This window comes from Daphnia magna, linkage group LG8 (assembly GCF_020631705.1).
Source record: "Daphnia magna isolate NIES linkage group LG8, ASM2063170v1.1, whole genome shotgun sequence".
In the NCBI taxonomy this organism is placed as follows: domain Eukaryota; kingdom Metazoa; phylum Arthropoda; class Branchiopoda; order Diplostraca; family Daphniidae; genus Daphnia; species Daphnia magna.
In genome coordinates this window covers 8,723,835-8,750,933 of record NC_059189.1, presented here as the reverse complement: position 1 = coordinate 8,750,933, position 27,099 = coordinate 8,723,835, and the positions used below count along the sequence as shown (strand labels likewise).

Genomic DNA, 27,099 nt, shown 5'->3' with positions numbered 1-27,099 from the left:
AGCCCTTGAGTCCATTAGATTTTTGCATAAATTGTTGGAATACTAACGGGGAATCTTTGAACCCCTTAGTAAACACCCGCCGTTTCCGCCAGCAGTCAGGGATAGCGCGATTGTGTATCTTACTATTATATCGGGATTGAACGCAGACCGAGCCTTTTTCTTTCCTTTTTGTTACGGATATACGACATCTGACAGTAGGAATTCAAAGGAATTCGAAGGATCATTGCAGTAAAAATTTCAAAATATTTACAATATTTAGATGAAGTTCTATCTTTTACTGCCAGGTGCCGCGCGTCAAATTATTGCAGAAATGGTTGAATCTTCGCGATTAAAATTTGAATGCGGGTCACGACTAGTCGTTTATTTTATACTGCATGTAATTTATCATGTTTTACAGTATTACAGCAGTGCGAACTACGCGCAAAGGATCAACAGGCAGTAATTTTTTTTTAATCATTAGGTAGGCCTACCACTTGTATTCGGTGTGTTGCTGGCAAATTTAGAAGCAAACAATAAGTAGGGTTTCCCACTTTGATAAGCATTCCTAGTTCTTTACCGCTGAGGTTAAAATAATTTCATCTACATAGCGCTTGACAGCAAGGATCTCTTTGCATGGAATGACCCGCGTTTATTGTAGCTGTACATGTATCATACAAACAAGCTTCCACATGACTAGACAATAACTTGTTGAAATTGAACGAGATTATATACAGGGAACATGCAATTATTAGGTAATTGTCTTAAAAAAATAGGCCTTTTTTGTGTATTTGTTTTTTTGTTTTTTTTTGTTTTTAATAATTTGGCTCCGAATTCATTCCCTCGGCTGATGAGCAGCAAGATGCACATCGTAGTTATCGGCCTCTGCATACAACGAAGATTCGGTATCATTATGATCACAGCCAACCTCACCCTGGCAGCCAACATCATCTGATCCGCTGTCGTCTTCATCGTCGCCATCAGCTTCGAAATTGTGGCATTCAGACTGCGATCGTTCCTGACCATTGCTAAACCCGTGGCAATTATGCGAGGATTCATAGGAGAAATCTGGGCCATTGGTAAAGTTCTTTACAGGAATTCTCGGCGACTCAACCGAATGGATGTTGCCCAGTTGGACCACGCGATCAGTAAAACACGATCCATTCGGTAGCAAGTGACTTGTCAGACTTCGGGGCTGTTGTGGATCGTAGCTGCTCATGTTGGTGTTGAGATGTTTAGGTCCCTGATGATTCTGATGCGAGTTAAACGGCCTCAAATAGCTGTTGTGGCGCGGATAGGAAATATTGCATTGATCGTGGTTGACGGAAGGCATTCCAGTCGATCTCACATTCTCAATAGGGTTATGATAAGCGTAAGCGTACTCATTACTTTCCGAGTCGCTTACGTCATCGTTTTGCTCCGGTAGATACTGCTGGCCACCGACAGTTTGATAGTGGTCGGGGGTGTAATGCGAACCGTGAGAGCCAGTTGCGCTGTGTTGGCTAGTACCACCGGCCAAAGGGGAGCTAGAAGATCGTCTTGCTTGATTCGCCCCTTGTCCGTTCACTGCCGCATTCGATATGACATTTCTCTTGGACAGTGCTGGGGACGAGTGGACCGGTAAAGGTCCATTCAAGGACGCGTTCTTCATAGCTAAATGGTTGGCCAATGCCTTTAAGTGATACAAAGAAAAAAATCTCTATTAATTTGTACGCGAGTAAACAATTTATGGTCTGATGCAATACCTCACTGTTTTGCCGATCAAATATACCCTGCGAAGGGTTGATGGGTGGCGGATGACGTGGCGGAGGAGGAAGTAACTCGCCCAGATTGGGCAACGGCTTAACACCGTTACTGCCGTTGCTCTGTCGGCTTTTAGAGCTGATTCCAGAGGGGTACGGACGGCGGCAACGATCGCCGAGTTCGTCGGTGGTGTATCCACTCGAATCCGATGCAGAAAAGGCCGAACATGAAGCGGCGTAAGGATCGTGATTGACGCAGTGCTGTTGACTGTTGCTGGCGTTGTTGCGGTGGGCAACCAAGGTCGTTGTCGCGTACGCTGCTGGGTGGGGTTGCTGGACGTTGGGGTTGCGTCTCGGCAAAAAGGAACTGAGACTTAACTGTCCCGGATGTTGATGTTGCGATTGATCTTGATTGGCCCCGTGACCTAGAAGCTCGGCATACTCCGGCGGGGGGACCAAAGAGCGATTCATGATGGCGGTCGTTCCTACACCGTGAGGTAAAAGCGTTGCCTGGGCATCCATTTCTTTGGCGTTTCCAATGGATGTCGACCAGCCGCGAGACCAAAACGCTTCACGGCCACGGACCGTTCCAGCTACTCCTCCAACCATCCCATGACAGCTTGCGTCGACGATGGGATCGGACTTACTCAGCGCAGACAATGCTTTCTTTTTGGCCAGGTTGCGACGCACAAGAAGTGCGGCCACGAGCAGACAAAGAATCGCCAATAATATTCCACCGAGCAGGAGAATGAACCAAGTTTCTTGCACCACCTGTGTTACTCCCTGCGGAGCTGAATCTGATCCACCCATCGAATTCTCATCGTCCGAAGGTTTGGCCAGTGAAGGAGACGAACCTGACCGAACATTAGTGGCCGATGACGAAATCACGGGTTCCATTCGATAGACTACGGGTGGACTGGTCGGTCCTAGGCCCATCAGCGTCCATGCAGCCGCCTGAATGGAATAGGCTGTATTCGTGTTCAGTCCTCCGATCACAACGGACGTCGGTAAGGCTGGGATGGTCAGATTTGCCAGTAAAGTTCTGGGATTCGTGCCATCCAAAGCTACGCTTATCTGTTGAGGTGGAGATAAAAATTCGTGAGTTGGTATAAAATGAAAGGTGAGCTATTAAACGAAAGAATTGCGAGTTTGCCTTAAGGCGAGCAACGCACCTGATAGGAAGTAATGTTGCCATTTCGTAAGGCAATTGGTGGTGGTAGCCACTGAACCAATACACTTGTGGCGTTCAATTGTCTGACAACCAGATTCAAAGGTGGACCGGCTGGTACTAAGAGAATAATAAAAAGAAAAACAAATTGAAGAACCACATCCGATAGTTACGGGCAAGTCAATGGACGACATGCTGGTTCTCTTTTTTGTTACCTGCTTCCATGGTGCGTTCCATTTTGCTGTTTGATGGTTGTCCGAGGACGTTACGAAATGACGGAACTAGGAAGAAAACGTATCGCGTATACGGCGACAATGCGCCCAGCGTGTGAGAGAACGATCCTAGGTGGTTTGCAGACATGATCCGGTTCATGGGAATGACAACTTCTTCATTCAAAGTTTCATCATCGTCGGAATCATTATTTGCCTCTGCTCGGCGGTACCATACGTGAATAGCATCGAGGGTCGTGTCGCTATCGCCATCTAATAATTGCCAAGATAGGCGAACGCTCGTCGAATTGATAGAGCGAGCTTGATCCAAACGAAGCCGTGGGGCGGAAAGCCGTAGCCGGACATCCTCTAGTTCAGCTGCTGATTGCCACTGTCCTTGTCCGTTGTGCTTTGTTGCGGGTAACGTCGTGAACCAGGGAGATACGGGACTGGGAAGCGAAAGCCCGTGATTATTCTCAGCTCGTACTAGGAAAGTGTAAGACGTCGCCGGTTGAAGATCGTTCAAAGTGAACTGGTCTGCTTTCAAACCGCGCGTGACAATCCGCCAAGATCGTTTCACTTGAACGAAAGGTCCAGTCCACGTCCAACTACCTTGCCTGGGACGGGCTGATTCGCCATCGTAGTCGTCCTCGGCTGAATTGAAAACTTCGATGGTGTAGCCGAGAAGAGTTGATGCTCCCATTCTCGACCCGCTTTGCCATCCAATCGTCAAACTAGTGGACGTCTTTTGAAGAAGACGAGGCTGAGAAGGCGATCCTGGTAGAGCCATTGGATCGCTAGGACTGCGATAGAAAACCACGTTGGGATTGGTGGGACTCGCAACAGCCAGGGTCGCTGTCCAGGCGGCAAATTGATCGTCCTCGCCGACTTCGCATGTGTACGTTCCCGCGTCGCTTAGCTGCAAGTCGTCAATCATCAATAAACCAGAATCGGAGAGGCTGATTCGCGAGTGATGCGATCCCTGCGAGCCACCAGTATTGAACGTGTCCATGGCCAAACTGACGTTTAGCGGTCGGCCATCTTTCGTCCATTTGACTGGTTGGCCTTCCGCTTGGCAAGGTAGCGAGGCCGGTGATTTGGTTGGAAGCGTCTGGTTGGCCGGCCCAACCTCTATGACAACCGGAGGTGGTTTCGAAATTGAGATGACTTCCAATCTCGTACGAGCCATTAAACTGCCGGCTTCATTGACGGCGGCGCACCACAACGCAGACGCGTCCTCCCTGCGCACATCGCGGATCACCAAAGTGCCATTACTTAGGACACTCCACCTTGATTGCGAATCTCCGTCAGCGGCATTGGCAAAATAGGGTTGCGCTCGTCCTTCTCTGTTCCAGAAGATGAGCGGTTTCGGTGACCCGTCGGCTGGGCAATCCAACGTGAACGTTTGGCCGGCGTGAGCTCTCGCTTCTTTCGGCAAAGGAGAGTTATTAGGCTGACTATTTCCACCAGCGGTAGAACCGAAATCCCAGGTAGGGGGAACTAGAACGGTCAATTGTGCCCACGCAGAACTCGACCCTAATGAATTTTCAACGTTGCACAGATAGCGGCCACTGTCTGAAGCGCTGATTCGCTCGATTCGTAGAACGGAAACTAGTCCAGATTTGTTGTGGTCAACAGGCCTGGTCCGTCCGTTGGCAGGCATCGGAGATCCGTCCACCCGTCGCCAGGTTACGACGGGAGTCGGATCACCAGTCACTCCGCATTCAAAATTTACGTCACTGCCGACTAGCGCTGTGATGTCTTGAGGTGGGCGAATGACTCCCGGGCGAACTAAAAGAAGAAAAAAATAAGTATATGTATTCAATTAATAAAGTTTAACTTGAACATGTGACGTTAACTTATTAAAAAAGTTGTGGGTAGTAAACGCCCCCCCCCCTGCCCAAAAAAAAAAAAACACCAAAAAAACCGAAGGTAAGATAAAGTATGCTAATATGCTGGCCAACGTTATTACTAATTTGATAGTTTCGTTTGTCAGCAATAACTTGTGATTCAAATGGCAGCGATGAAGAGAGAACGAGTAATGAAAATCATTCAAAGATTTTCCTTTGCGTTTGTTTGTCTTATCATCGCTGCCCATCATTTGAATAATCAGAGGTAAGGAGCAGGAGTCTTCCAATCAGCTCATTATTCATAGGCCATGCTTACATAAACATGTATTCACGTGAACATGCTGTTGGCCAGCTAAAGTTGGACGTGGGAATGAGCTTGCTCATCTCTCTTTGTAGTCATTTGAATTTTGAATATCTCGGCCGCACCTCTAGTCCCCATTTAAAATTCATGATTTGTTTCGTCTCCTACACAATTTCTGTTCTCTTTTTCTTCCCTAACAACATCAACATTGTTTTTCATTACGAGGTGAACATGGATCCAACGCTAGTCATCCCCCATGCCTCTTTTGTTTCTCAGCATAATTTTCATGTTTCTCCTACTGTTATGTTTCAAAATGTGAATCAGAAATCGAAAGCCTCCCAACTGCTGAAGTGAGGGACGAGGATGATGAGCACCAAATTGGAAAGTGCTTCAACATCGAATATTTATCTTTGGCTACATGTAAACGAGCTTTTGCTCTTTTGGCCCTTGTTTTCAGAGTGGCTGCTTGGCCCTAAAAGTGTTAACGTACTCAAAGTTTGTTTTGTTCTATTAGTTTTGTTTAGCGCGAGGGGTTTGGTTGTTGTTGGACGCATTGGATATTAGAGGACGCGGGGGTTTGACTTGTGTGTATGTGTTTGTCTTGTTTAGTTTTTTATCTTTGGAGAGCAGCGACGGGCGGTGGCAATGTCGGCATCGGTTCTCAGAAGAGATAAAAGAAGAGTGCCAGGGGAATCTTCCTTCGCCCTCCCAAAGTCGGCCCATTTTGTCTCAAAGAATGCTTGGCCGACACACATTTGACGGTGAAACGAGATCACCCCGCTTCGTGTGTGTTGTCTTTCCTCGAAGAATGAGCCAGTTGGTTTGGTTATCTTTCATCATAAGTGAGAGGGGCCAAGACAAACATCGACAGGCAAGGCTATACAAAAGCTAAGAAAGAGTGCACTTGATGAACTTTGATGCAAGTCTCTTACCGTTGACTGTCAACAAAACTGGTGAAGTCTCGCGGGTACCCACTGTGTTTTGGGCAACGCAAACGTATCGTCCTTGATCGCTGGCTGCCAATTTGGTGATGACTAAGTTGCCGCTCTCCTCCACTCGGATCCTGTTATTCGATGGATGACGCCGAAGCCCAACGTGATTGGGAAATAAAATCAAAGAAATAAGAAAAACGTGAATTTTAAAACATTTGCGTATAATATGCACGTAGTATATATCGATATTGTATACGTTTAGACGAAGGCAAGCGAATAGTTAACATACCGGTCAGAATCAACACCGAGATCCAAATCGAGCTCCAACGATTGTCCGTTTTTCTTCCAGCGGATTTGTGGCTCTGGATGACCGCGAGGTGGCTCACATTCTAGAACGACTGAATCACCGGCGATGCCTTGCACGGGCTGAGGCATCGTCCTGAACTCGGTTTGTAAATCTGGATGGAGGTCAGTTTTGTTCCATCAGCAACATCATAGAAAGAATCGTGGGAAAACACACACACACACACACACACAGAAAATAAAATAATGAGTTCTACTGATATTATCCATCTTTCCAATTCGTCATAGACGTCGTCGTCCACATTAAAAACAGTTTCACGCTAGCGGTGTTTCAAATGGTGTCGACAGCTAGTCATTTCGGTTTTGTTTGATTGATATTTTGGCTGCCGACAGATATTCAAGCTGTTGCTCAACCTCTAATTTGAATATTTTCCTTTTTTTTTTTTGTGATTGCATATTTTGATTCATTACTTAAACGTGCAATAGAAAAACAGAAGCTAAGGGAATCGGTGAGGGCATTAAAGACGTGCTTCTACTTTGTAAAGCGTGGTGGCGCTCCTGCTGGGCATCAGCAGCCGCCTTTGCTTTTTCGTTGCGTGTAACCCTCCAGAAAAAAAGAAAGAAAAAAAGGACCGAGTTAAAGAGAAGCTGGAGGAAGGGGATAAAAATAAATTATTGGAAGGAGTAGAGCTAATGCCACTTGACAAGATATACTATGGCAGTCCTCCTTCCACCGGAGCATTATAAAGGCCGGCTGTCTTCTACATATATACCCGTACTGTATACATACACGGCCAGCTATAAATATAACCTGTAGTACATGTGAGTGTGTATACACACACTTAAGGGCAATAGCTATTGCTACTGTTTGTCTTCAGCAGCAGCTAAGAAAATGTCAACAAAAGTCGCAACGAGTAGGCGGTAACTAGCGACTTCTGAGAGACCCTCTGTATAGATGAAGAGAATAGGAAGAAGGCGTTCTATAGTGTTCGTCACGAGACGTTGCCGGAGGTGTGTGCGTGTGTGTCACCGAAACATACACGCGATGCGCATTTTTGAAGAATAGAGGCTACACACTTCTCCTCGCAGTCTATTGCTCGCCTTGTTGGCTAGGAAGCGACTCGCACGAAGAGCTGCCATTTGCGCTAAACAGGAAATGATAAGACAACAGTTATACGTGTTGGTATTTGGGCAGTCTGCCCGATCGGCCGATAAGGGTAACACATTCTTGCAAGCCAATCGTTGCGTTATCCCACTGAACCTAATAGGGGTTCTTTAATTGAATCGATAGAACATATCCACGAAATTTTTCAAATCATAATTTTTTTTTCTAATCATGTGGCGGGGAATGGGTTTTAGGGTCAGTTACGAGAAGCTTTGTTCTTTTTCGTCTGTTGGAGATGAGAGTTCCTCCTTCCAACCAAAAGGACAGGTAAACAGGAATTGGCAAGAAGACCATCCTGTAGCCTAAACGAAGGTAGAAGAATCATAAAAAAATCCAAAACCGCACGTGCCGGAAGTCGTAAGAGAACAACCCTCAAAAAAAAAAAGAAAAAAAAAATTGGAATGGGGCAGCAATCATTTCAATTTTCGAATGATATAATAAAAGGCGACTATACTTTCTTCAATTGCGACAATTGTCTTTTGTGAAAAGAGGAAGCAATGGTAAAAGGTCAGCACGCCGGCAAGTGTCATCCACCCAAACGCAAAGTAAAGGGCGACTGCTGAACAGCTAACGGGCAAAACATCTGGATTACGAATGGAAAGGACAGTGGCCCCCCTCTTGCGGTCCTTCAACTTTTTTTTGGCTGGTTTCAACAGAAAGGTATGAAAGCGCGTGCTATGGGCGGAAAGAGACGAATGATATGTTTGGAACCCAAAGGTCAGAATTCGGTTCACTCGAGTATCCGGTTATTTGTCACATGACAAACCGTTTGTCGACGGTACTGGAAAAAGAGAACATCGAAACTGGGAACAACAACGATTGGCGCGCAAAATTGTTGGTCAAGTTCATTGTGTCTCTTCTACATTGTCAACGTCATCCCGAGCGTTGATTATACTCAAAAGGCAAGAAGAAAGTTCTTCAGCATCCGGTCTATTTAAGACATTTACCTGCCGCAGGGTTATTATTATTATTAAAGTTAAAATTACATTAAAGAAAAAAAAGGAAAAAAAAAGGGCCGTATAAACTGCTGTTTGGGAAACGTTTCAGTTCGGTGTAAAAAAGTGCGTTCATCTACTGTTGGAAAAAGTTAGTCAGGCACGATGTTAACATTCGAATAAAAAATTGTTGACACATTCAAACGCAGTTTTCGTATACAGTCCATTTTGGGTTGGAGCCGCGCCTTGCGCACAGTTGACACTTGAATCATGCCTTTTTCTCACAGGGTTTTTTAATGCGTTCCTACACGCGGTCTCAAAAGACCGACGCATTATACCATTTGGGCTGTGTTGACCGAGGGGGAAAACGGGTCCTTTCTAATATATATCAGCCATTAAAACACCATCTAGCTGCCTGGGTTCCTCTCTTGCCATAGAAATTGGTAAACATCCAGCAAGGCTTCAATGCGTCATCTTGCCGACAAGCTGGTGGCGAAAGGAATATCCATATATATATATATTTTTTTGTTGTTGTTTAAAAGAGAGGAAATTCAGATGCCTTGAGACCTACCGCAGCGTCAATGTGGCAATTCAAGATACGACCTTCCCCTTAAATGACATCATACACGCATCGGTTAACGCGCTTATAGCGCTCTATTTTTCCAAAAGGGGTTTCCACTCGTGATGTAAAACTAACCGCCGTGTTCGCTGTCCAGTTGAAATTTGCTTGTATGGAAAGCGGAGCGTAATTGAATCAATTTAGGTGTCGTTTACTGTGAATCGGTTTGTACCAATAACGGCACGGCTGACTGCGATAATCAGTAGACAGGAAACTGGTGGACTATAATTAGATTGGCTCTAGCATACGAACCAAAGCGCGCAACCATAAACGCATTGAGGATCGTGCAGAAGAAAATGAGGGGAAGCCAGTCGGGCGGTACAAATAAAAAGTTTTCTCATTTATTTCCCCTTTTTTTACTTTTTTTTTTCTTCTTCTTCAGCTGAAATGAAAAAGGAAGAGGAGAAAGAGGAAAAAAACCTGAGAATATATAGAAGAAAGAAAAATGAAGGGGAAAATGATCATTTCGTTACGGACCCCCTACTGCTAATCACAAAGAAAGCGACCGACCATGCTAGCTGCCGCTGATTGCTACCACCTTCTTGCACGGCAACTTCTCAGCAGTCAGCTCACACGATGGTGTAGTCGACTGCCACATACCTTCCATTTCTTTCTGTACAGTGTGTGTCTGTGCCGCAGCTGGAATATTAAATATTTCTTTTTGCTGTTAATTCCCTTGAATTAAATTCCAGAATGATGGAACACCCTTTGCGATCTGGAGTCACCCCCAGCTGTGTCCTATCCCGGTGCGAGTGCATTTGAATAATCATCTATAGCACGGCCGAATCAATCAAGTTGGCATGATTTGTTTTTATATTTCTTCTCCAATCTTTTGATCTTCGTGCCTTCCTCGTTTTCTTTTTCTTTTTCTTTCCGTCCTCCCTTCTTTTTCTAGCCGCTTTTGCTACCGATTTATTTCAGGCCGAGCATCTGGACGCCATGCGTGCAATAAGACGCATCGTGAATAAGCAGCGGAAAACGGGGAGATGCCCAAAAGAGATGAACAATTGACTTGCGTCGTAAGAATCTGTTTTGTTTTCTGGCACGAAAGGGACGCGCAGAACCCAAAGAAGACACAAAGGCGCGTGACTGGATTCTTCCAGATTGCGGCCGAGTTACTCGAAGACGAGCTGACAATAGCGGAATGTGAAAGAGACAAACAAAACAAAACACACAAAAAAAAGCCGCAAGGTCTGCGAGAGGCGGGTCGTGGTGTGAAATCAATGAGCCGTGGTTATCTTCCTTTCTCTTGACTGGCCTCCCTTTTTTTTCTTTTTTTCTTTTTGGTTTATAAAGTATGAGTACACACAAACCGAATAGGGAAACGCGGACAACTTATCAGCAAAGAGTCAAGCAGTCGGTACCGTGGTATATTGTTCTGGATTTTTATAAGGAAACGCTGAGCTGGAACGTAAAAGCAGCCATCCAATAAAGCATGCAAAATTTTTCGGTTTTACATCGTTGACGTCAAAAGTGCACTTTTCTCGCGTTAGAAACGATGCCAGACACGAAATTCGTATTTGTTTTTACGATTTTTGATATTGAAGTGGGTTCATTACAGTTTCTGGTGATGACGACAGTGTCGAGACTTGAACTGGACGGGATTGGAGCGTGATAAACTTTGCCTTTTTTTCTTTCTTTTTTTTTCAACAGACGTTCGTAGAACAGTCCCTTCAAAACAAAACAAAAAAAATGAAGCTCGTGAAACTGATTCGTCGCATAACCGGCTCCCCAACACCAAATCATAAAAACAAAAACACAAGTTGACGACTCTACAGTCTAATGGTTTTTTTTCCCCCCCTAAGTGGATGGCGTGGCTACTGCCACATGGGCCGTGTGTACATCCGAGTCCATCATCGCCCTACCGAATTATTTTTTCTATTCATTCGTTTTCGGCTTCTTCTTTTTGATTTTCTCCCAGTCACGACAATAAGCCGTCAACGACGAGCATCATCACGTAAGATATTTCATTTGAAACAACTGCTGTTGTCCGTCCTATAAATCTTCCTACATAAATCTGGAGGGACTGACCTCCCGTTGTTGTGCCCAACTGGCCGTGATGAGTCCGTCCTTTTTTATTTTTTTTTTCTTCTTCTTTCTTTAACTGCAAATGCCTAGACGGCGAGTGTTACAGTTGCCTGCTTCATGTAACGACCCGTGATGGCATTTTGCCTGATTGCACAGACGCAGAAGAAAGCAGACAAGGTCGACAAATAAAAATGGAGAAGAAAGAAAAGTCTGTTATAGTGCAGCATTGTGACTTTTGTGAGACGCGGGCTCTTCATTCTCGGCGTTAAGCAGTGAACCCAAAAAGAAAAAAAAAAAGGACGACGGCAATTATCTTTGCCTTTCACTGGTGAGTCAATTAGATCTGCAGGGGCGACGACAGCTTTCGCTCGATAGCCAAACAAAACAAAACAAAACAAAAAAAATGTCATGAGATAAACGGCAATGAGAAATTGGAAATGAATCGCAAAAATCTGGAGTATGCAGAGTCATCAAGTAGGATGGCGCCAAACGGTTCAAATCGTCAACATATGCGACCTCAATCTTATCTTATTAGCTGAATCGATTCAAAGGCAATCCAAGGCTGACGAAAGAGAGAACCGAAGAGTTGGGTGACCGAAGGCGATGAACGCAATCGGATACGGAACGGCCATATTTTTCCTCGGCTACCAACGCCCAGAGTGTGAAGATCCGAAAAAAAGGGAGATGGATGTTTGTTTTGAAGAAACTTTGGATCGTCTCAAAAAGGGAAATGGAGATTTTCTTTTTTTTTTTTTTTTTAGTTTGAACTGGAGTGATACAACGCCAGAAGTTGATGACGGATATCTATGTATTTGTGCCCGTTTGTTGAGCTTGCGAGATTGATCCGCTCGGGTCGGCAGAGCGGGACGGCGGGGAAAAAACTTGGACAGGAAGAAAACAAAAAACAAGGCGGGTCCGGCAGAGCGGAACGGGATTCAAAAAAAAAGAAACGGAAGAGAGAAGAAAGAAAAACACGGACGGTCTAGCAAACGAAAGAGAAAGGTCTTCTCTTATCCAACTAGCGATGACTTGAAATCGTCCTAATAGCATTGCATATAGAGATACTCTCTGGACTTTTGATGGCTGTATAGCACAAGAACGCAGCATGTATATACTGCATGTGCATGTAGAAGAGGGAATGCGAGCCGGAAAGATGAGGACGATCGATAAACTCCAGATTGACCTGAAAAACTCGGGTTTTCATTACTCTGCGAATCGTTTCTTTGAAAAAAACAGACCATGTCGACGATCTAGCCCGCACAATCTAGAACGACTGGAAAGATTCCAATCGAGTCGGAATGAGGTAAAGAAAAAATTCTTTTTGAAAGAATGTTGTTCTTTCTTTTCCCTTTTCCAGGTTTTATTTTGATTTTCTTTTGTTTTTTCACGTTTGCGACAACTGCGTTTCCAACTTTTAAGACATTTAAATGTCGCTTGTACTATGTTTTAGTAGAGCAGTAAACTGTAGACCGAAGTTGCGCGTATTGATCCAATTCCGAGCGAGTCTCAATTGTAGTCGAGCGGACCCCCCCCCAAAAAACATACACGATGACGAATAACAGTGAAGGATCGACATAAGACCGTCGGGCAAGCAGTTATCAATAAAAGGTGGGGGGGATCCAACGAGGACAGTGGGAGGAGGGGTGGGGTAAGAATTCTGTTCAGTTCTCGGTTCAAAGATCGCGATTGCGCAGCTCTCAATAGCCCACCATATGCGGCTAGCCCAAATGCGTGATACAGATTCAAACAGCGATCCGTTTCTTGCTTTTGTCTCTTTCTCTTTTTGTTTTTTCTTAAAAAAAAAAAGCTTCAGTTTCTTATCATATATTTTCTTTTTTTTACTTGACCCGGCCACGATGGCGTGAACAGTTGAATATTCAAGTATAAACAGCAGTTCTCAAGTCTTGGGAGTTTGGGAATCTTTTGGTGTTGTCGATGGCGTGTGGGGGTGTGTCTTCTATTTTTTGAGAGGCGATCAACAGCCGATCGAAGGGTGTCGCTTCAAAAAACATTTTCTTTTCATAAACTTGAGCACTGTGTCCTAGTGTTGGATTTTATGCTACACAAGCAACGAAGAAAAATGTTGTTTTTGAGGGAGAAACCTCCCCCACTGCTCTCCATTTTTTTCTTTTCTTTTTTTTTCCTTTTCTTCTTTACTTTTAGGCGATGAAAAATAACGCCAAGGAGACACTATTGACAGAGCCATAGAAAATGAATAGGGGCTGTTATATGACTGGCATGTCAGACCGTGGTACTACAAGGGAACCCTTGATTTTATTATTTTATTATTGTTGCACAAGACGGCGCAACGTGTAGGGGAAAAAGAAAAAAGTGTCACACAAGTTCATTGTGACGGTCGATCCGAACGGGCCAGTATATACCTATAAGCCGATGCTTTGATGCTCGAAATTCGATATAGGGTGAAAGTAACAGACAATCGTATTGATTTTTTATTTTCTTTTCTTATGTCCTTTCGTCGTTTTTTTTTTCGTTCTTCTTTCTCCGTTTTATTCTTCTTATTCTTGGGGAGCCTGGCATTGGGATGCGGAAACGGAGCCTTGGGTCTGTTTCAAACAGCGGCACTTACCAACATCCGACAGTGGGGAAGGTGGATCAATCTACTAGTGAAATTCAATAGTTTTTTTTTTTTTTATTTTCTTTCTTCCTCCACCCCTACCCCCGTCCTCTTTAAGACTCGTTCATCCTATTCGTATTTCTGACGCAATGAAAATCTCAGCGAAATTCGGTGAAAAACGTGGGGCTATAGTATAAGTGTGGCAGTAGAAGACGATGGAAGAATGACGGGATTTCTAGCTGCAACGAAGGGGAGGGTGTGTTTGTCAAACAATGGTGGGGGAGGGGGGAGAAAAAAGGAGAGAGAGCCCTCCGCTTCATTCAGCCACACACACACACACGGAGGCGTCGTCAAGACTTGAAATATTCATGAAGCGTGTTTCCGCTTTGGCAATAGGCTGGGCCTCTATTATGCAGCAATGCAGTACGGGGGTCTGCCTTGGAGGTGAGAGAGGGGGGGGGGGAGAACGATATATTGAATTAGGTTTGAGAACCGTATAGTACTAAACCTAACGCCAATTCAGAATTCCCTGGGCCTCAAATTGTCGCCTATAATAGCCAACACCCTCTTTACCAGCAAAACACCCGGGGGAAACAAAATTTGGACCAAAAAAAAAGAGAAGAAAACTGAGAAGGGAAAACAAAAAATGAATTGCCTCTGCAACAAAGTATAACACCGACCATCCACCCCTACGCAGATGGTGGATGTGGCCAACATAGACGGCACGATAACTAAATGACAATATAAAAAACGCCCTAGCCGCCATATATCCAAGCCACAAAGATGTGTCTATTATAATTCACTATCAACGCAGCAATTGACGACCACGGTGTCATTAAATAGCTCTTAATGAGGACGAATTCGCTAGAGAGTTCATGTATATTTTCTTACCTCTCTCTCTCCCCCCCCTCCTCCCCCTCTCGTTTCTCTCTTGATGGAGGCCGGCAGCTGCTCTTCATCGACCGTCTCCTACGCCAAGTGCTAAAGTAGACCCCCATATCGTCTGCGTGTCGGAGCCATCCCCCCCCAAAAAAAAAAGAAAGAAAGGCACTAAAAATAAAGACCAAGACCTTCTTCGTTCGCTCTTGTCGCACTCCGGCTGGTTGCAGCTTGTGCCCAGTTCAATAGGTAATGCCGACAAGCTGCCTTATTATTTACGAGCCTCTAATGCAATCAAAAAACACGATTTGGCTGCTGTGCTACGTCGAGGACGTAGTACATTAGCGTTCGACGTTGTTGCCTTGATCTCATTGGCGTGATTGGTGCCCATGGGCGGTGTGTGTTATATACCCATCCGTCAGCCCGTTTTCATTTCAATTATTCGTTTTTTTTATTTTTTTCCCTCTTCTTTGAACAAGTCAAATGCCTTGACTAGATGAGTTATTTCCGGTCGTCAACTCATTGAACAGCGCCAGCATAATGGAAACGAAGACATTAAAGAGGAAAGAACAGGAGGTTTCGACAATCTAGGCCACAGATTTTGGACGCGCTTTTTTCCTATTCTTTCGGTGCCACTCGGGCTATTTGCTATAGTAATCATTTTAAATGGCATTTGTATATATTCTTTCCTACTCCAGTCAGAGGATAATGAAAAACACCGTTACAAAAATCCAATGCGGCTAACGGAATGGCAAACGAAAATGTCAACCGCTAACCAGAGTCTACTGACCGCTGCAAGCCAAGCAAAAACAAAATGATTTGAAATAGATTCTTATACACAGTAAACTGTCTGCCCATAGAGAAAGAAAAAAATAATAATTGAAAGAGATTCATGTACTGTCGTGACTCTTTTCTTTTCTTTTTTTTTTTTTTCCTTTCAAGGCGTGTGGGAATCGGCTCGTTTGAGGGTTTTTGGATGTTATGACTTTACACACATCGGCGTCAGACACACAAGGCAGATTGGTGGCAACCAGTGCGGCAAAGGCGCGTCATTGTTTTGTTTTTTGTTTTTTTGGGTGGGGGGGGGCTGCTAAAGTGATACCTTCGGCCGAATAAAACAGTGCCAAGAAAAGACAATGTGTGGGTGTCTGCACACGGAGAGCGAGCGGGAGGGGGGGGGGGAGCGTTAGGATAACGAAAACAAAAGGCGCTTGCAATGACAATAAGCGGAACGTGTTGTTGTTTGTGTCGGCGCAAAAGGCGGCAGCATTCACCGATTTCGGCCCCATTCTTTCCTTCAGTTTTCTTTTAGGGATATGGATCGTTTAAAAGGGCAACTGCGCGCTAAAAGACTGCGGAGAATAAAGAAGGGCCAGGAATGTTTAGGTTTGAGAACGACGGCGGAAGTGTCTTGAAACAGTCGGCCGCGTCCGAAATAGACAAGGGAAACAACTGGCGAAGATGAGCCCCGGCAATAATAATAGACAACAGGAGCTTCACTATATATTAGTCGTTTTTCTTTTTTGTTTTTTCTTTTTCGAAGCTGTCGCCACTTTCGGATGACGTGATAAATCCGTGAATCTCTCATTGAAAACTAACGACACACTCTTCCATCATTTAAAAAAAAAAAGGAGCGCTGAGGTCACGCTCAAGCTGAAATTCACTTACGTGCGATGGTGAGCGTAGCGTTGCGTGAACGGGCCACTCCTTGCGAATTTCGCGCTAAACACCAATAGACTCCGGCATCGTTTTCTTTGCGGCTGTGAACGACCCGCAGGAAGAACAGGGCGCCGCCTGGTAGTAGGATGCGTGAGGAAGCCGTCGACGTAGTGGAACTGGCACTGTTGCTGCTGGAACTGATGATGAATTCGCCGTCCCGGTACCACTCGATGACTGGCGTCGGGTATCCATCTGCGGAGCATTGCAATGTCACCGGGTCGTGGCGAGGTACAGTCACGTCCGACGGATGTTCCGTGATCCGTGGTGGTTTACCACCTATCAATAAAATTCCAACCCCAAAAAAACAAAACAAAACAAAAGAGAATAAATCATTTGAATAATTTCATCGTGGTGACTGGTTGTAAATCAACAGTCGCTGGACGCCAGAGAATAGATCACACATGCTGGTCAAGTGAAAACAGAAAGAATGAATAAGAACAGTTCATTCTTCCTATTGTGCTTAGCCATTTTCATGCATCTCATCTGCGTCAACCCTCACATTTGTTCTCTTTGGCAGTGAGAGCCATGCAGATATAGCACACAAAGATGAGGGGTCTGCCCCTCTGGGCTCTTAAACCTCCATCAATAGGTGATTTGCATTTCCAATCGATGGACCGTTTGCTATTTGGACACAGGCTTATCACATGCAAACAAACTCGTTCCTTTTCCCCCTTTTTTTCAAAAAAGAAATGGGATGTCAATGATATACTTGAAAGATAGCGAGATATTGACCCATGCCTTTCTTCATGTCATTTTTGGTTCTCCCATATGGACGATAAGCTTATAGGAAATCAAAATGATGATTCGATCAGATGGCCGATCTTTCAAATGATTTCACACCATTCTTTTCACTTTGACTGTGCCTCGCTTGTTTTCGATCCAGCAGATAAGAGAAAGAAAAAAAGAGAAAAAAAAAAGAAAAAAGAGGTTTTAATGGATCGTAAATTGTCGCGTCTGGAACGGATATGTGACACTCCCTCGCCATACTCAACACCACCGCATATACACATCTACCCGTACGCATATAAATTTTATTGGACAGATGACGCTGTTGATATGATCTCTCTCTGGCCAGATAGACAAAAACAGATACACAGCAAAAGAGAGGAGAGAGAGAGAGTGAATGAAATATCAGTTGAATCAGCCGAGCAAACAAGCGTTTTTGTTTCCATCTATTGTCTGATGGCCACCCCAATTTTTCTCTTACTTAGGGGGAGAGACCAAGAGTCTTTTTTTTTTAAATATTTTCCTCTTGTGGCTGCATGACGAGCGGAGGTTCTCCGCTTGTGTGCGCAACTGCACGTTTTTCTCGCTCTTTTACCCTGACGCATTTCCCCCCCCCCCAAATAAAAACTTCCCCTTCTGACATATACTCGGAAACTGCTGGCCGCCATGGGACATCCTAATGGAACGGATAATAAAAACGAAATAATAAAAAAGAAAAAAAATTCCCAGCGGTGTAAGAGCCCTAATAGAAAACGCTACAGTTTAGAGGTAAAACTCCACTCGAGAGACCTCAGCATCCCGTCAGCATCAAACAAGTACACATTTCTTTTTGAAAATGAGACACTCCCTTCGCTACAGAAAATGAAAGCCACGTGATAAGGACAATAGACGGATTGGTCTTCATTGCTATGTACGTACGTATACAGTATACAACGACAGTGGTATAGAACAATGGTAAAGTGCCTACGGTCGTGGAGGAGTTTTAGATAAAGGGAGTAAAAGAGCTACTGGAACTGGTAAACCCACGGCCAGGTGTCAACGACAAAGAGTTTCGATTTCCTCCCCCCCCCCCCAATATTTTTTTTTTTTACCCGATCCATACTACAATCATATAGCCTCTCGACATTTCTTTTATTGTACCCTCTTATTGTTAACTCTCCTCCTTCCCTACCCCCCCGTGTTTTTGTCTTGTGCGCTTATAGATGGACTTGTATTGGAACTCTTGGTCCCTATTGAAAATTTGGCGAGATTTCAATGGATGAACCTTGTGGCCCGGTGCACAAGAGACACACACAGCACGCATTACCTATAAGTTTATCCGGTGTAACTATACAGACTCTGAGAACAAAAACATATCCACTGACAAAAATGATGGCGGTCTCTATCGAACGCTCACACTTTTTCAACCCCCCCCCCCTCTTTCTCCTGGTATTTTACCGTATACAGCCCACGACGGATGGACCGAATCAAAATGAAAGGAGGACGGCATCAAGACGAGAGGGGAGTGTAAGCAGCTGCAATGCTGGATGAGTACAGACAGAGCAAATAAAAAATACATGCACACTGTACGGTTGAATGCATCCATTTTTGTGAAGGGATATCCGTCAATAATAGACGGATATTTCTCTATGTTTCCATCTTCGCATCAGTTGTCTAAGAGACGAGGGGGTGGGGGTGGGGGTTGGAGGGCAAATCAATCAGATCAATGAGCACACACACACACACACACATGACCTGCTGGATAGACGGCGCTGGTTGTGGCGCGTGCGACGCCAGTTGGAACTATAGTCGACATTTTTCAAGGCAAATAGAAATATGGGTAAAAACGTAAAGAGTCACCGAAAAGAAAGAAAGGGGGGGGGGTGACGGTAATGCGAAACGTCTCTTTTTCCTGACTCCTGGGCGAGCGAAACGCAAGCGTGGGTGGGGTCCGAAGAGAAGAGGGGGGTCGATGATAGAGAGATGGATGCGATATGGGCACATTTCCGCTGCATTTGCATTTGGGAGTCTGTCTGACGAATCTATCGGCGGCTGTGCGTGTCAATTCATTGAATATAACACACGCTTGTTATTGTACACGTCCATAAATAGAATCAGGAAGGAAAAAAAAAAAAAGGGATAAAAGGCCAGGGAGAAAAAGGGAAGTCGGGGGGTCTACATCCTCCAGTCGTCTGATGCATGAGCGCTCATTGTTGTTTGTCGGCATTGATTTCAAGTCAGCAGTTGCGTTCACATGGCTCTGACAGTTTCGTGGCGACGTATAAAAAAGAGGGGGGACGAAAGGAGAAGGGGGGGGGGCGGCGTTGGTGACACACGCACGCCCCCAGATTGCTGACGGACACGGCCGGCGGATGTAAGAAAAATAAAAGAGAGCTAGGGGATGAAATGGAGCTGTTTTTCAACGTGATCCTCCTGTTGTCACATCGATGATGACATCACATGTATACATGACTCCAATCAGAATTCTTTCCTCTCTATAGGGGTACTCTTATTCCCGGATTTGATTGATGCTTCAACTTCTACTTTCGTTCTGTTTTCGTCGTCATAGACTTTTCTCCGTTCACATCAACAGCCCATTTCTTTTCCTTTTTCTCTTACATTACGAACATTCGTGGTGTATGTGCCCTGGCAATGAATGAGACCAACAGTTGGTACTAGCGCCCACCATATTTTCTTTTTTTTTTCTTTTCTAAAACTATGAGTACACGAACATGTGTGTGCTGGTCGTGATGCCATGAGACACGACTCGCAACGCTAGTTGGGTGGTTTGCTAACAGACGAGAGAGACGCTGGGCTTGTTTTTCCACCCACCAACTGGCCGTGCGGACGGACCCTACTCATTTCCCTCCCCCCCCATCTTCTTTAACTCGTCCGTCAAAGACGCCAACAACAAACACGAGCACGTTGACTAGACAAGTCCCGAAATAAAATAACTCGTCTTGGTTTTTTTTTTACTCATTGCTCAAACTTGATGGATGGCAATTCTTTTTTCTGTAAATACATCGGGAAAAAAAGACCGAGAAATATAAGAAAGGAATGAAGGTTGGGCGTTTTCCATCGATGTTTTCTTCTTTCTTTCTCTGCATCATTTTAAAACACGCTTTCATTTTATTTCTTCGTTTTTGTTTTTCCCCTTCTTCTTCTTCTCCCTCTTTTTGCATAATATTGGTTCTTTAAAGGGCAAACAATTGGCGGCGAGAACCAAGAGTAGCAGGGCGGGAACGTATTTTATTATTCAAACGATGCCAGCAAAAAAAAAAAAAAATTTATATATAAGATATGGAAAAGACGTGTAGAAGAGTGAAGAGAGGTAAACCGGAGAGTCGAAACACACGCATACAAAAACTGTCAAGTGTTGGACGGCCCATCGAAGAAAAAGCAGGAGAGGACTCACTCCCAAATAGAATTTTTCGGGACGATAAAGAGCTTACTTGTCGTTTTTTTTTCTTTTCTCTTTAGCTGTGTATGGAAAAGAAAGGGCAGAAACGAAAATGTCTGCGCACAAAAGCAAAAAAAAAGAAAAAGAAAAGAGTCTCTAGTGAGTGGAAGGCGGCGCCGGCAGCATTCTTGGCCATCCGCAAGGACCTTTACGAGAGAGAGACATGTTTATCTTGTGGTGCCGAGCTGGATGGCGTCGTCACGGACGACACAAGACAGGCACTGGGACGATTTCTGGTCGTCGACATGATGAAGTCGGGCAATAAACAGGAACTAGGAAGTGGCTTGTACGCTAACCGATCGTCTGGAACAACGGCCGGCATTCATAAGTCCCTCTCTTTTTTTCTTTCTTTTTTTTTTCTTTTCGAGTCGACCGACTTGAAAAAACCAAGAATTATTTACTCGAGAAACAAAGAAAAGAACTCACAACTGAAGCCAAAAACCGAGACATTTTTCTTCCCGTTTCTCTCTCTTTGCGCTCATCTTCGCTGTAGGCCTTGTTTTGATGGGTTTCTCTCTGGGACTAACACACATTGAGTTTGTTTATACACACACACATATATATATATATTCTGTATGTATATATATATACACACATCATGGGTGGGTAAGGGTGCAGAAGAAAGTCTAAAAAGAAAACGAGAAAGTGGCTGGAACGCATTTGTGGATGCAGCAAGAACTGCGGCCATCATTTTTTCTCTATGTGTGTGTGTGTGTGTGTGTGTGTGTGCGTATGGATATTTATACTGGTTCTTAACACAATGACTAGCGGCTAGCCGTTCGCAGTGTAGCAAAATAAAAACAACGAGAAAGAAGAGACGAAAGTGAGCTAAGAATCGAAGGCATGGGAGAATAGAAAACACAAAAATTTTAAGAAGAGAAGGAATGCCGGAGGAAATGAACGTCGACTGGCTCACGAGAGTTTGTTCGTTTTTTTTTTAAAGATCTTCTTCTTCTTATTTTATTTTCTCCCCCTTTTTTTTTTCCAAACTTCTTCTTCAGTTAACGTTATGCTGCTGCTGCGCACCCCATTTCCCATCCATCTCCATCAGATGGATTCCTAGCTTTCTTGGTCCATCCCCTCTTACTTCCTTCTCCCCCTCTCTCTTCCCTTTCTCGTTTCTCTCTCTCTCTCTCTCTCTTTGGCTCAATTCTCCTCCGGTTTGAATGTGTTGAAATATGCAAGGCGTTAGTCAGGGACTACCTCCAGCCGGATGAAAGTTCTCCTCGAGTTTTTGTTCCGTAGAGAGAGAGAGAGAGAGAGACGCAATAGCAACCCGAAAGGGCATCCACAGTCATTTGTTAACCTATTGATTTCCCCCCCTGTGCTTTGCCACGTCTTGCTATTGCCATCCATTCGTACTACACGCACTTTTTTGTTGTTGTTGTTGTTGCTTTTTAGAATGACGCAACAGAGTTAGGCGCAAGCGGCGCCGAAAGGCAGTAGTTCAATTGCAAAGAATGGCGATCGATCATGGCGGAGGAAACAGGCGTCCGCCAAAACGAGCTTACACGATAATGATCTCGAGGCGTTGTCGTTTTTTTCGTCGATTCGGGGCCTCCAAACGCGTTTCGGCCATACGTACGTGTTTAAACGTACGTATACGCATAGAGAGAGAGAGAAACGTTCATAATGAATCGAATCAACGGCCAGTGGAAGGGTGTTGGCGCGCAGCATCTCGAGAAAGATGTGTTTGCCTGATGAATGCTAATCATAGGGCTTCCTCCAGCTATGCATATATGGACAAGAGGCCAACTGATGCCCACCCACAGGTATCTAAAATAGTAATAGCCTATATCTACGACTATACAGAAAACTCTCGCCTTTCGTGTGCTGTCTTGCTCAACTGGTCCCCCTTCCCCCTCTCCTTTTTGTTTTCCAGCTGATGATTATCACTGCCTAAAAGAACAAACCTCCTTTGTTGGCCTAGCAGTAGAGAGCCATGCATCTGAGAAAGAAAAAGAAAAAGAAAAAAAAAAAAGGGATGACGTTCATAAATGAAGCCGAGAGGGGCGACACTATTTCCGTGTTCCTCTCGGCGCGACCCGATAGACACAAGACAAAACTAAAAGGTGAGCCATCACGCACACGCTTCGTCCCTTTCTTTTATTACTTTGATGATGATTGTTATGAGTTGGATAGAAGAACATCATCAATATAAGACAAAAAAGAAATTGAGAGAGGGAGAGAGGGAGAGAGGGAGAGAGAGAAAGGCTGGAGAATGATCAAATAGATCTAGCACGCACCACGGTCCGCGTTGCAACGCTACCGGCTTGAAGTTGTCAAATCACCGTGGATCACACTGTTCATACCTGAAGGGCGCTGCCTATTTCATTCCCTTTTTGGGAATCTCTTGGAAAATATCAAAACGCAAGAAAAATAATAAATTAAAGCCAAGTGTTAAACTTATGCAAGACGAACGAGTGTGGAACGCGAACAAGGAACTAGATTTTTGAAAAACAAAACAAAAAAAGAGTGCCACATCACTACCATCAGCAATTTCTATACTCTCTGTACTAGCATTTTTCTCTCTCTCTTTATCTTAGGGAATCAAGCCGCGCAGCCATTTCTTTTTTGTGTCGTAATTCCTCGAGAGATGCCAGAGTTTTTTGTTTTTTTTCTCTCTCTCTCTCTCTCTCTCTCTCCAACACTTGAAACTACAGTTAAAGGCGATGTTGAGGAGATTCAAAGAATGCGTCTCATCATTATCCGCCATTTTCTCCTTTCTTTTTTTTAAATTCACGCGTTCAAAGACAGCGATAAGAACAGGGTTTCAACATGTAACTGTTGGTTTTTGCGGACTCAAGTGACGTTGGAAGAAGCCGCACCGAGCGTTGCCAACTGTTTCAGGGCGTGTATCCAACGATGATTGCGCCAACAAATTTTTTGAAAAATGAACGCGAAACAGTCAAGTCGTTCGGGTGCGTCCAACATCCATCATCATTTTCAATTTTTACAACGGTTATGCAGTCAGTTTGTCTGCGTGCGAGTCTTTAACTCTTTTATATTAATCACGATCTTTGTTTTTTTTTGTTGTTTTTGAATATATAAAAAAGGGGTAGAGACGTAGAAGGGACGCTGGCCACTCCCAAATATGGCCGTCAGAAATAAATAAAAAAATAAAAATATTAAACTGGAAAACACAAAGTAACTTAACACTTTCTTGACGTTTTCGGTTGATTTCTCGACAGCAGCCAGCGCAAAAGATAATTTTTTCTAGCGTCCAGCTATCGAGATGAAAGCGACAAGTGATAAGCTTCTTTCTTTTAATTTTTTTTTTCTTTCTTTTGAGGTACAATGATGCGTGTCTAATGCCCTGTCTCAACCTCTCATTGTCCGTGTGCGTTTCCACTCTTTAGCCGGAGCTGCTAGCAAGAAAGACGAGAGATAAGATGAACAGGTCCAATCGGTTCCACCTTGCATTCAGGTCGTGTGGTTCCGCGTTGTTGTGTGCCGCGTGCTGATTTAGGTCGTCCAAGGGAAGACTCCCCGAAGTTAAATGCAACACGCGCCTCAGCGAAAAAAAAAAAACACAAAACAAAACAAAGCAAAAAAAAAACGAACAAAAGATAATGGTGGTAGTCGTAAGACGTCGTGTACACGCCCACAGACGGTCGAGTTAAAGTCTAATGAGCTCTTCTATCCCTGTGTTCAATCTGCCGGTGGACGGGCGTAGCAGCGAAAATACTCGCTTGTTTTTCTTCTTTTTTAACCGTAATACTTATTGAAAACGAGCGCTCTACAATTTTCTTTACTCGAATTCTTTTCAGAACCCGGCGGGCTCGATGACTTGCTGGACGAGGTATTTTTTATTTTTTTTGTGTCCATCTCCCTCCCCCCCCCCCATGTTGTTACTGGTTTATTGTGTGAGGTTGAGCAGATGGCTCACCCTCTTTACCCACTTTCCGCCAGGTTTCCGCAAGAGTTCCGACAGTCTTGTTTCTTTTTTTTCTCTCTCTTCTCCATGCGACCTAATATCGATCAAAATTCACCAAAGAAAAAAGAGAAACAGACCAGCCGTCAGACTGTGTCATACGAAACGTCGCATATTCACACAACAACCCCCTCGAGCTGCTATTGCTTTTTCGAGTGCTGTACAGCAGAGCGCATTGCAGTCCGTTGTGGGTGGACCCACCGGCTCAAAAGTCATTTAAATCATAAATCACAAGGTGTACAACATAAGATGCTCAAAAAGAGAAGCGTTATTTTTTTTTTATTATTATTCTTCCCCTCTTTATATACATATTTCTTTTTTAACTTTTCCCTGTGACCAAAAGAAATTTTACGACAGCAATTGAACAGCTGGTCTAGGCCTTCTCTTATATTTATAGAGAAAAATTACAAGGGAAAGCACTCTCTTCTTCCTCTTTTTCCTTCCTTTAAATAAAGGACCAGCGCACAGAGGGGTGTTGTGTTGCCAATCGGAAGAACACACATTTTTCGTCGTTCTTTGCTTTTTTTTTTTCCGTGTCCTTCACTACTACGAAATAAAACACCGTACACACACACACAACGAGAGAATTGCAATCGGATCTAGTCGGCAGAGCTAGCCGAACAAATTGTTTTTGGGTTTTTTCCCAGTAGCCTTGCCTATATGCTTCTAGGCGTTTTGACATTTTTATTTGGACTTGGATAGTCGTAAAATGAGGACCAAAGAGAGAGAGAGAAAGTGGTCTGTTGATGCTGGTACAGTAGTTTTTCAAAAAGGCACTGGTGGAGATTGTCGGAAACAATAATTTCAAGTCTAGCGATGCCGACAAGTTGTGACGGATCGTTGCGTTTTAGAACCATGTCGTGATCAGAGTTGAATTGATCCAAGCACACCGTTGCTGTTTGACAAAATACAACTTAAAAAATAAATAAATAAATAAAACGAAGAAACTAAAAGAGAAAAAAAAAGAAGAGAGAAACGAACGGAGCTGTCATCCTCTTTGGCTCGTCCTCTTCAGTTTGGACAGGTGAGCCCTCTGCTGCGATTGCTCTCCCCGAAAGTCAATCAAGTTAAAGAAAAAGAAATAAATAAATAGAAAATAAACGAGAAAGAACCTCCCTCCCTCTCTAGGGGGGGAAGATGTAAAAGAGAAACAGAGTTAAGTGGCAGGCATCATCCGAGGAATCCCATTTGTTCCTAGTCACAAATCTTTTGTTGCATTTTTGCTTAGAAATGATGGCTGCCTATGAAACAGTCGACCCCCCGTTACAACTCACACGTCAAACGATGTCGATTCCCATTTTTACCGGTACGCTTGGCTTTCTTCATTGAATACGTCAATTCTTACAACCACCGAACATTCGTCGTCTCCACCACGGCCATCTGCTCCACTCCGCAGTGAAGGGACATCGTTTCCGTTCATTTGCTATTCGCTAAACGGCAAGAGACGTGAAAACGTTAGGGGAAAAAACCAACACAGATGGGCTACGTAGAAATCAAAGAGGCGTGGCAGGGCTTTATTTTTTAAGATAGTCGCAGTGACAGTCCATTTTTTTTTGGTTTTTTTATGCCCCTTTTCTTTTCCCGTATTATTATTCCCGCCGCTTGTTTCACGCGATGTCGGCAATGGTGGGAAGGGCGGCGGCACTGATGTCGACACAAAAACTCGCCGTTCTGCTAAAACCCTAGTTCCATCCACTTCAACAGGATTCTGTTCACAAGTACCCGATATAGACGATAGCCTGGCCGTGTTCCAGTACGGAGACACCCTCCCCCCGGCGATGCTGAACCGTGTGGCACAAGACGCAAACAAGCCTTAAACGATCGATAACGGTTTCGGGATCATTTATCACGAAAAGAAACATGCCCACATAGAAGAAGAGAAAAAAAAAAGAAAAAGAGAAATCTACTAATATGCATAATGCATGTGTAAATATAGAGGAGATATTTTGTTTTTATTCGTACCATTAGCGGCGGCGTATTCCCAGAGAAGAAGGGCGGCGGTCAGAACCAGCCGAATGAGCCAGCCCGACGCCGTGTTCCTAGTCAGTCGCATTGGTTTTCCTTTTCGTTGTATTTCCTTTTGAAATATTTTGTTGGCACTGTTATATCACTTCCAGTGTGACAGACGAAAACGACAAGTTCAAAGGGCGACAACAACAACAACTGTCGGCGAGATGCTGTTAATTCACGTTCAAATAGCAATTCATGTTTGCCACGAATAGACGATGACCAAAATCGAAGAAATGGTGTTCCAAAGTCCACAACAACAAACGAAATAAACAGAGCGCGATGGAATTAAAAAACAAAACAAAGAAAAACAACAAAGAGCCAGCCAAACAAGAGTACTTCTTGGTTCCAGCAGCACCGACAGACTGAAGGCAAGAGAACGTTCGGTCTGTGGTTGCAAGTTTTTTCGGTTCTTCTTTGCGCTGAAGGGTGTTGCCATGGCAACGAGAAATCGACGCAAGCGCCCCCCCCCCCCTCCTCCTCTCAGTCAATTGACTGCCTCCGTGTTCCATCCATTTCCGAGTGTGGCGCTTTGCTGCTATTGCTGGAACGTTAGCCCCAAGACGAAGAGAATTCCGAGCTGCAATGTTCG

The 27,099-nt window shown here is 44.3% G+C and overlaps 1 protein-coding gene across 1 annotated transcript; it reads right to left on the bottom strand.

Moving 5' to 3' along the window:
* Positions 1–603: 603 nt before the first annotated feature.
* Positions 604–26,885, bottom strand: LOC116929675 (protein sax-3). The gene is made up of 8 exons (XM_045178472.1): positions 26,463–26,885; positions 16,351–16,677; positions 6,468–6,636; positions 6,179–6,309; positions 3,102–4,886; positions 2,891–3,006; positions 1,722–2,792; positions 604–1,648 (listed from the first exon to the last, which is right to left on the bottom strand). The coding sequence occupies exons 1-8, from the start codon at positions 26,551–26,553 to the stop codon at positions 812–814; spliced, it is 4,527 nt and encodes a 1,508-aa protein (XP_045034407.1). The 5' UTR covers positions 26,554–26,885; the 3' UTR covers positions 604–811.
* Between the last annotated feature and the right edge of the window lie 214 nt (positions 26,886–27,099).